Source organism: Oxyura jamaicensis, chromosome 1 (assembly GCF_011077185.1).
Source record: "Oxyura jamaicensis isolate SHBP4307 breed ruddy duck chromosome 1, BPBGC_Ojam_1.0, whole genome shotgun sequence".
Lineage (NCBI taxonomy): Eukaryota > Metazoa > Chordata > Aves > Anseriformes > Anatidae > Oxyura > Oxyura jamaicensis.
In genome coordinates, this window is record NC_048893.1 from 193,156,043 (window position 1) to 193,166,894 (window position 10,852).

The window sequence follows — 10,852 nt, forward strand, 5'->3', positions numbered from 1 at the left end:
AAGGAAAGGAAAGGAAAGGAAAGGAAAGGAAAGGAAAGGAAAGGAAAATGATGAATACTTGTATAAATACAAGTCAGCTGCATCAGGGAAAGTGAAAAGCAAACCCAGTCTTCGTTTTGATTTACTGTTAATTTAAACATTTGAGCATAATGTTCTTTGTGATGCTTGCAAACAACCCCCCAGTCGTGCTACCAGCTCTGCAGCACTTACACTGCCCCTGCTGCTTTTCCTGCTTCTCCTTGCTCCTGTATCTCACAGTAACATCAGGGAGGGCTCTGCCTCGGCACCCCGAGCACTGCTGTGGCTGTACTCCAGCACCAGGGACGTGGGGGCAACCTCAGAGGTGTGGAGTGGTAGCAAAGCAGGCTATGGCGTGGGATGGCATGGTTTGGTGAGAGCAGGGTAGCTGCAACCTCAATCTGCTTTTCCCTTTCATGGAGGTTAGCATGTTTTGGGGAAGTGCAGGGACAGAATGCCATGTCACCGGTGGCATGGCAGGGATGCCTTCTGGTCCATGGGGATGTGAGTGAGGGGGAGAGCAAGGTGTGGGAAGGGGGATGCTGGCACACAGCTAGCCCCCGGAGCTGTTCTGCCCTCTTCTGCCTCATCACTGCTACAGAAGAGCAGCAGGCAGGACGAGGATCACACCACAGCCTCATAGGCTCACACTGACATTCACGAACAGCAGAGAAAGGACCAAATGCAAAAAAACAAACTGGCTCCAAGTTCTTGATTTATACTGTTTTCTCAGGGCCCTTTTGCCAAGCAGCCAGTGCTTTGCGCCAGTTGCTGTTAGAGAAAAGCTTTCTTTTATAGGTAGCGTGAATGGACACTGCCCAGTTTATCTTAAAACAAAGTCCCTTCCCACAGCTCACATGAGCTGGCAGGGGATGAGGGAGAGAGAGAAGGTTGGGCTCTGTTGTTGATTTTTTTTTAGGCTGGACTATGAAGGCGCATTTGGTGGAGCCTGCATTATCTGTGCGAAAGAACAACAGATGAAATCTATTAATGGATGTAACATGTGGCCGGGTTCAAGCTAGAGTGTCATTTGAATATAGAAGTCAAAGCCAATTTATTGTAACATATTTTTCTTTTCAAAATATTTTAAGAAAGACAAAAAAGTTTGCGCAACAACTTGGCAAGCAGGTCTGTTGAGAGGAGGTATTTTCTATCTTGCAGCTAACATAAGGGCTGAAAAATGTGGCAAAGCCGAGCAGTCCTGGATTCCTTCTGGAACTGAAGGAAAGTGTGCGGGATGTAATTGTGTAAGAGCCCAATAAATTTTCAGGGGTGGGTTTGTAACACTGCCTTGGGGGCTGCAGGTGGCTCCAGCAGAAAGTCATGGTTTTTATTTCGTTAAGAGACGTCGAATACTTTTATCTAGCTAGCTATGCACTCGCGCGGCCCCATCTAAAAGCCACAGAATTATTTTAAAATAGAAATAACCATAACAATCACTGTGTTTCTTCCATGCCAGATGGTATAAAGATAAGTTGGATTAGTTCGCAGTATGCACGTTACTGTGTGTGAGGGGGTGCGTTTGTGTGCTGAATGCACCGAGCAAAAGCTAAGGCACAGAAAAGAGCTTTCCTGGGGTTTTCAAAGCGATCAGCATCGGTGCCCCGTGGTTTTTAAGAAGTGGGTAGGCTGCCCAGCCAGTCCTTCTTTCCTTGGGTGCTTTGGGAGGTAATGGCCTTGGAGCAGAGCTTCCCCAGGGTAGTGCCCAGACTCTGGGACTGCTCCTGGTGACTGAGCCGTGGCCTTTCAGGCAGCACCAAGCTGCAGTTTTCGTCTATTCCTGTGCTCTGGGGCAACTGCACTGCTGGCTGTTAGGTTAGACAGAATCCAGCAGTTGGGTTCCTACAGTGAATCATACCAAAGCAGGCAGAAAACTGACATTTCTCATGACTGTCGTGATCTCCCCAATCTCTCCTATTTTCTTTGCAGCTGGGCAGCTAAGGAATATCCAACTATTGAGTGATAGCCAGCATACACTGAATGTTTTTATGGGCTAACACATTTTTGTGTGCAGACTGAGAAAGCTCATTCCCACATGCTGTGGAGGTCCAAATACCAGACCCTGGTGGAGCAAGTAGACAGAAAACATATTGTGGCAAGAGAAACCACGGGTGAAAGAAAATGAACAGCATATCGTCATCCCATGTCTGTTTGGATCCTGGATGTTCATGGTCTGGAGTTCCCAAGTACCTTCCCCATTGCCTCCTGTGATGACTTTTTGCCATGCCTTCTTCATGAAGGTGGCCACGGGGAAGAGGAAGCAGATCTAGATCCATAGCAAAGACTGAGGAGACCCTAAAGGTCTCCTCAAAGTCCTGTCTAGTTAGACATTTGTTTTACCAAGGAAGCTGACAAGCTCTAAGCCCATTTATTTAACCCTGTGCTAATGGGAGACAATTAGCAATCTCTCAGAGTCTGCTCTTGTGATGGAGGTGAAGGGACAAATGGAAACGGCACCACTCACCCCACTGCAAAGTCACAACTTGTGACTTCTGTGTTTTCTGACAATAGATGTCACTTCTAGCAACGAGGCTCTTCCAGCAACGAGTCTCTAAACAACGCTTGCTGCTGCTCACCAGATGGTAGGAGCCAGCAGATGCAGAGTTTGTTCCCTTGTGGTCAAACAGACTGCCATGCGGCCCAGTGGAAGTTTCCAGAAAGATCCCCAGGACAGCTCAGTTACTTCGGTTAGCGTTTCCCAAGCTCCTGGTACAACATTGAGGTTTGCCACTGGAACCACCTGGCAAGTTTTCAAAGTCTTCCACGAGTGATAAAGTTACCCCATCACTTTCTTATTTCGTTGAAGCCTTTGTGTTGGTCACTTGTCCTTAGCGTCTGTGGGCTGTGTCCTGTACTTGAGCAAATTGTATAAAAAGGATTATTTCCTTTTCTTGATGCTTGTTATTATTTTCATCCTTCACAAGCCATTTCTTCTGTTTCAGGATCAACACTCTGTGGTAGGCCAGGGAGCTGGCCCCACTCCAAGCTCCAGTTCTTGCTCAAATCCAAACACTGGAAGTGGTTACATGAACTCATCCCAGCAATCAATGTTGAATCAGCAACTGATGGAAAAGAAACAGGCTCTGCAACGGCAAATGATGGAGCAAAAACAACTCCTTCTACAGCAGCAGATGTTGGCAGAAGCTGTAAGTTTTTACCAATCCCTTATTTTATAGAAAAAAAAAAAAAAAAAAGATTTTCATGGAAACAATAGAAAAGAAAGCTAAGACAGGGAGAAGAAAGCCCACAAGACTTTGAGGTCATTTTGGCAAAGCCTAGACCTTCTAGAGCGTGCCTCATATTTTTCAGCAGTTTGCTAAGCCGTTTTGAAACCTACTTGGGTTTATATGAAACAAGTCAAGTTTCTGAGCTACTGTTGTTTCATTATAAGAACAGTCTAAGCATATGCTAAATTCAAGGCGTATGAATATTTTCAGTGATTTCCCAAGTAAGGTAAGCTAAGGTGCACTGCGACACTGCTTTGACCACAGAGGAAAGTTGACTTCTAGGCCCTGCAACCTAGGCAGCATGGTACTAAGTGCCTGTGTGTAAACAAAGATTGGGTACATTGAATTTAGTGTTCAAGATAAATTTGTGTGCTTGGCTGGGATCATCCCTGAGTTTTCCTTTCTCCATTTCTCTTTATGCATTTCCAGATATTTGTAACCAGTTCTTCTCTATCCCATGGTATCTGAGAGACCAGCTGGGAGTTTCTTGTCATTTTCTGAGGCATGGAGAATACATGGTCTTTTTGGGAATGATAAATGCTAGAACCCACTAGTTCTGTTCCACAAAAATAGCAATGCAATTGATATCACACAAACGGAATCCACTGAAGGTGCTTCATGACCCATCACCCACGGGCAGGGCAATGGGACATCCCATCAGCCCAGAGCAGTAGCACATGCCCTGTGTACACTCATCTTCACCATTCCTCAGAAGTTATGCTTGCCAAAGCATGGAGAAGAAAAGTCTTAGAAGAACAGAGCTTCTCATGTCCTTGGAGCAAGCAGAAAGTAACACTGGTGGCCTGCTGCAACTAGGGAAGGGCTGCAGGGAGGATGCTGGAGAAGGATGGAGGTGACACTGCCACCTGCTTTGCTTCCCCCAAGCTGCAGCAACTGCAGACCCCCAGCCTATGGCTGATGTACAACAGCCTACAGGGCAAAAGACCCTGTCATGCTAGCCTGGCATTTTGAATCCAAAACTTTCTTTTCTCTGTAAAAACATAAGTTCATAAATACTGGCATACTTAGTGCATGATGTTGAATAATTAAAGAACACAGAAATGGAAAAACATCCATGGTTTTATGCGGATGTTTTCAAAGCAGAAATGATTCAGATTTTATAGATAATATCTTGTTGTTTACAAATGTATTTCCATTCCAAAAATACAATTTAAAAAGCTTGAGTTTGAAGTTAAGGACTTCATTTGCCCTATAAGGGAAATATTGGTTGGCTTTTTAATATATGCAGAAAAGAACTGAAGTGTCAAGTCACCTCCGTGCTGCAGTTTTGTGTCAGAATTTTTATCAGAATGAAAGTGTAATTGCTCATATAGCCATTTTAAAAAATAAGTAAAAGCTAAAAATAAATTAAAATAGCTCTACAGAATGAGATTTTTTGATCAGCTTGCATTTGCTTTTGTGTTGTGGACATTGAAATACACACAAAGCCTAGCTGCAGTTTTTGCAGGTATCACAGGGATTTCCTGGAAGTTAACTTGCCTTTCTTCTTTGCAAGGGTTTGGGCTGGCTGCTGTGTTGAAACAAGCCCTATAAAACTTAATCAGGCCACTCAATCCCAGAATGTGTTAGGGAAATGCCTAAATACCACAAGAAAGGCTCTTCCCTCTGTTTTTTAAGAGCTCCTGGCAAAAGAAAAAGAAAATATATATACATATATACTTTTCACAAGAAAGTCCACCTGTGTGCTGTTTCAGGCACCTGAATAACTCTGATCGGCTTCAGACACCCGCCAGGCTCTTCCACATGGGTAAGCTGGTTTGCCGTTCAGGCAACTCCAAGCTCCTTGAGACAAATACAGGCGCAGGTTGTACCTGCTGTAGGTTTGATGGCTGCCCTAGGCCTCTGCCCATGTGGAAATGTCATTTCCCTTCCTGCCCAGGCTGGGGTACACCTTAGGGAGAGCATGGGTAGCCTTTGAAACGGATTCATCAACAACTTCTTCAGCCCTCCAAGCACAAAGCACAGGCCCAGTGGGTTGCAGAGAAGTGGGTGAAGCCTGACCGGTAAAGCATGACTCCAGGAGGCACATGCACACCAGCAATGACTTATTTGTGACTGAGGCGGTCAGAGTCACGTTTTCCTGCCATGGTGCCCTGTATCCCAAAATCAGAATCACAGAATCCCAGAATGGTTCAGGTTGGAAGGGATCTCTGGGTCCATCTGGTCCAACCCCTACTCAAGCAGGGACACCCAAAGCAGGCTGCCCAGCACCACATCCAGGAGATTTTGAAGATCCCCAAGAAGGAGACCCCATAGCCTCTCTGGGCAACTTGTGCTCCATCACCCACACAGCACAGAAGTGCTGCCTGGTGGTCAGAGGGAGCCTCCTGTGTGCCAGTTTGTGCCCGTTGCCTCTTGTCCTGGCACTGGGCACCACTGACAAGAGCCTGGTCCCATCCCCTGTGCAGCCTCCTTCAGGTGTTTACAGACACTGATGAGATCCCCCTGAGCCTCCTCTTCTCCAGGCTGAACAGCCCCAGACTTCTCTCAGCCTCTCCTCACAGCAGAGGTGCTCCAGGCCCTTCATCATCTCGGTGGCCCTAAATCCCTGTCTCTGTTGTACTGAGGAGCCCAGAGCTGCACACAGTATTCCAGGTGTGGCCTCGCCAAGAAGTCCTTGGGCAGTAACACTGCAGACACCAAGTCACAGCATCAGTGTTCAGGAACAGGGACAGCTTCACCTCATGCTGCTGACTCCAGTGCCCACACTTAGAATCACAGAATGGGTTGAGTTGGAAGGGATCATGACTTGGGTTTCAATCTTTCCTTCACCAGACATGTGCTGCTGCAGGCCCAAAATTAAAAATATCCCCTACTACTTGGCTTTTTCAGCTTTCTTTTCTCACTGCCCTTTCCCCGGTGCTTCTACTCCCAGTGTAAGAGGAAAGACAGTGCTGTGTACATGTATGAGGAAGCACAGGGCATGAACAACAACCAGCCCAGCACAGTCCTTGCTAAACCTTGGCCATGTCTCCTGCTGGCATCTCTGGTGAGGAAAGATATGAGGGATGACAAAGCAACAGGTTTTGTTGATTTTTGTGGCAGCTCCTCCAATGTAGGAGGAAGAAAAATAGGGAGGGATGGGGCAAAGCATGTTTAATGGTTTTTGTGTTTAATGGGTGAAATGGGCTGATGAACATTGACGCAGCCAAGGGGCAGGTATGGACCTTGCAGGTCTGGTCTTTCCTTGCTCCCCAGCTAGATCCCGGCTGTGTGTTTGGTTTAGACCTGTGTGTTTTCTCTGCCTCTGTGGTCTCTGTCTTTCTCTGTAAGCAAACCCAGCTGAGCAAGCAGGGAGGGAGCCATGGGGAACTATCAGCCCCTCTGTCTGATAAGTGAGGGGAGCAGGATGGTGTGGACATGAGAGGACACTGTGCTGCAGTGCAAACATGGCCGATGTTCTCAGAAGCTGAGCAATTCTTGGTGATTTTCAGGAAAGCTAGACCAGGCTCAAACACAAGGCAACCAGCAGAAAGATTTCCATACAGGCTTCAGTGTGTGATGGCATGGGTTTGCAGATGCCATTGAAATCCTCTCCTGTGGACCAGACAGGGTTAAAGGAACACTTCAGCTTGTACATACTGAGAAAAGAAAGAGGCAGGTAAAACACAGAGTCAGGAAAACATAAAGAAAAGCAAATTAATATATTTCTACTTTCATCCTCTAGGAGAAAATCACTCCACAAGATCAGCTAAACAGACACTTGACACGACCGCCACCTGATTATAAAGACCAAAGAAGGAACATGGTCAATATGCAACAAACAAACCAATATCCTGGTAAGTGCCCATGTGATAACCAAAAGTGTTTCCTTCCTTCCAGTTGTAGGACCATTCAGAAGAGCCAGGCATGCATTGATAACAGGGTTGATTTTCTAGGTATCCACTTAGATCAGTGCAGTGAGTGGTGGCTGCTGTTCCCATGCTGTTTGCCTTACGGTCCCCACCACTGAGACAGATGGGCTGGAGAAGCAGCTGGTGGGTCATTGGGGTTGACACTTCACCTCTCAGGCACAGGGAAGGAGAGGGTGGTGCTCGTCCCTTTAGCACTTCCTGGGGCTGATGTGCCCCCAGATACTTGATACAGAGGTGTCTTCATGAATGTGCAGCCTCACTCCATCCAGATATTTCACATACGTGGTATATCTTGCTTAAGAGAGTGAGACGAGGAACATGCCTCCCTTCAAATAGTAGATCATGTACAGCTTGAGGACTCTTATACTGATGTTTAAGAATTTCCTGTGACACTATCAGAGGCAACCAGTGACCATCTGAAATTTTGATCCATTTTTTTAATATGCCATGGTCATGGCCTCAGTGCTGCTCTACAAGCAGCATTTCAACTGGTCAGTCAAACAGCAATGTGAAAGCCCCTGCTTTCAGCCACAAATGCCCAGGGCAGAAAATTCCCAGCAGCTCAGGACAGGGCCTTTGTTTCACCTCCTCACTTCCTTGCAGATCCTAGTTTGGGAGCACAGGACTGCCTGCTTGGCTTTTCGTGCTGCCCACCTTGCTGCTTAGCTGCAGGCTGCTTGGAGTCCAAAGGCAGATTAAGGAGAAGATGCTGGGAAAAGAGAGTAGGTCTGGGGAATGCAGCAGATGGGATCAAAGGATGTTCGTTATCCTGCAAAGTGTCTGCATTGAAGTATAAAGGGATCCTTTGCCTTCTAGTGATCTTTTGATACAACACACTGAGGGGAAAAAAGGGGTTTTGGTTTGTTTGTTTTTCCATAACTGTTGGCTCTGTAGATTCCACAGGGATCTGAGCCATTCCTTCCTACCTGTCTTTTGTAGCAGAACATTTTCACCTTGTTTTGTTTTCAGTGGGTTCCCAAATGCAGCTGGCTCCCATGCCACCCTTGCCCAAGTTGCTGGCCATGGCACCAACAGCCCATGTATGCGTGGAAAGGCCGGGCTGCTCAGGCCACATTCAGTGGCTTTACTGTTTGCACATCCCAGCAGTGACAAGCTTGTTGCAGTCTGGAAAGTGCTTTTGTTCTGATGGGTCTGAGTGTTTCCCATCTTCAGTAAACTTGCACAAGCATCACTGATGCCAGGGTAACAACCCATGGTGAGGACAATGCCACAGGGGACAGCAAGCCCCGTTTGCTGGCTTCATACCTCCTGTGCTATTAAACCAAATGCCTTGACAACACTGGCAGCTTGCTGGGGAATCCTGTGATTTGACGTGTTGTTTAAAAGCTCATTCCTGGAATCAGATGATTAACTGAGATTCTTGGCTTTTACTTAAAAAACAATACAGAGAGAACATGGAAATGACTGCAGCCACATCTGTTAAAGACTCCAAAATAAGTAGATCTTCATTGTTGTGTTGCTCTCTTTCTAAATCTGATGGACTCTTTGCCAGCCTCATGGTATTTGGAGTCACATCTCCTGGGTTTGTGACATGTAGGATTGGCAGCTCTTGCCCATTCAGATCTCAAGTCCCCACTGAGTAAGCCCAGGCAGGAGAGCAGCTTTTTGGGCAAGCCTGGGAGAAAGGGCTGTGCTGGGAGCTCGCAGCAGAGCTACCAGACAGGGTGATTAGGAAACTCTTGCATAAGGGAGGAACAGCAGGGAATCTGTTCCCTTTTTCTGGGAACAGCTTTGCTCAGGTCAGGGAAGAAGAAAAAACAAAGATAACTAAAATAATGGAGGGGCCTGGAGACACATGGTTAAGCATTTTAATCCTCTGTGCTTTTCCCTGTAGTGCCATGTGACAGCAATAAACCCCCGCAATGCTAGCAGGTAGATCGGGCAGTAAAGGAGTTTCACAGAATCGCCACAGCCCGGGGTGTCCAGCTGCTGTACGCAGCACTGCTGGGGAAGAAATGTCATCCCATCTGGAAGAAATCAGGACGGAAAATATTTGTGTTAAAAATAAAAAGGATAAAAATAGGAATACAAAGAAAGAGGAAACTTCGGCTTTTGCACAACATGTACAACCCCTGTCCCGGCCACTCGTGCCTTTTAAAGTGTGTGGCATTTGCACCAGGAGTGCGATGCCAGCTCCTGGGGCTGCCCCACGACTGGCAGGGTCACCCTGAGACGGCTTCATCCCAGCAGCAAGTGAAGTGACCCCTCAAATGTGTTGCAGCTGTTTCAGTTCAGCTGCAGGGAGAGGACTGGCTCTCCCCAGACACTGTTCCACGTCACTGGAAATACCACTGATTTCTGTGCCGCTCCTCCACCTCACTACCAGCCTAAGGATGAGGGCCCTGATCCCTATCACCCTCACAAAGAAATGTGACAGTATTTCAAAGAAACAGAGTGCAATGTACAACCCGCTAACAAAGCCAAAGATGAGGCTAATTGTGAGGTTAGCTGCTTAGCACTGATTTTCTCTGTTTCCAGAGCTCAGTTCAGTCATCAGGTGGCTCCCCAGCAGCAGCCTAGGACCCAGGGGAGAAGCTGATGTTGGGCTCCTCAGGGCAAATCCTGTCCCAGGGGCTGAGCAGCTCCGGGGCTGAATTTGGATTTTAGATCAGCAGGGACAATCTCAGTAGATTATTTATAAATAAGTACCTCCTGCTTGGACCGAGTTTCTGAGCTTGCCTTCCAGAATAAGGTGAGCTTCTCAATTTAGGTACCTCTGCTTACATTGACTAGGAATAAGCAACTCTGGTTGTGAAGTCACACTCAGTGTTAATATTGAATTGGGAGCAAATTATTTTCAAGTGCTTAAAGAAACAAGGAACCTTTTGCTTCTATTACTAAACAGAAATAGCATACATATAAAAATAATGCAAAAACGGCAGAAATATATGATAATTTTTTCTTCAGTTCCAGTCTGAGGGAACTGAACATCATTATGGTGAAATTTCAACAGGAACAGTATATTAAACAGCTGTTACTAAACATAGACTTCTTAAATATGCATGTACATGATTTGTGTTCAAGAGTTTTGAACGAGCTGGCTGAGAGGTTCTCCAAATTCTTAATGTCACTTTCTATTTAGTCTTGAAACTCCAAGGAAGAAAGCTAAAGCCACAACAAAAATTAAAAGAGTACGTAGGTAATTGATACTGTAATGACCTAATGCAGAGCTCAGCAAAAATACTGGGGAGCTAATATAGCCTAAGTAATAAAGAATTTGGGAAGGGAATATAATTGATGTCAGACCATGTGGGTTTATGTAAAAGACATCTTTTCAAACTAGCATGGTATTTTTTTTTCAATGAAAGCAAAACTTTGATTGATAAAGGTAATAGTTGTTCGGGTAGTGTACTTTAAGCATCTGACTTGGTACTTTATATTTTGATTAAACAAAACAAAACAAAACAAAGAAAACAAACAACAACAACAACAAAAAAAACCAGAATGATACAAAATTAACATGGCACATAAGGAAATGGCTGATAGGTCTCCAAATATCACTGCAAACAAGCTGTGTGATTACAGCCAAAAGGGCACAGTCTGAGGTCATGCTGAACAAGAAAAAATGAGCTTACTTTAGATCCATGTTAGAGTTGTGCAAGAGCCATTAAATACTGTGGGTAGCTGTGATGTACAGCCTTGAAATCAAATGCTGAAAACTGGCAAGTTTTGAGAAGAGCTAAGAATGACTGAAGGACTGAGAAACATGCC

General features: G+C 45.7%; 1 protein-coding gene across 1 annotated transcript in view; it reads left to right on the plus strand.

Annotated features, from left to right (window-relative positions):
• Positions 1-10,852, plus strand: part of MAML2 (mastermind like transcriptional coactivator 2) — a 207,975-nt gene that overhangs the window by 190,775 nt on the left and 6,348 nt on the right. The window contains exons 4-5 of the mRNA XM_035328379.1: positions 2,961-3,164; positions 6,934-7,045. Coding sequence (XP_035184270.1) covers positions 2,961-3,164; positions 6,934-7,045 — 316 coding nt within the window. The remainder of the gene's footprint in view (positions 1-2,960; positions 3,165-6,933; positions 7,046-10,852) is intronic.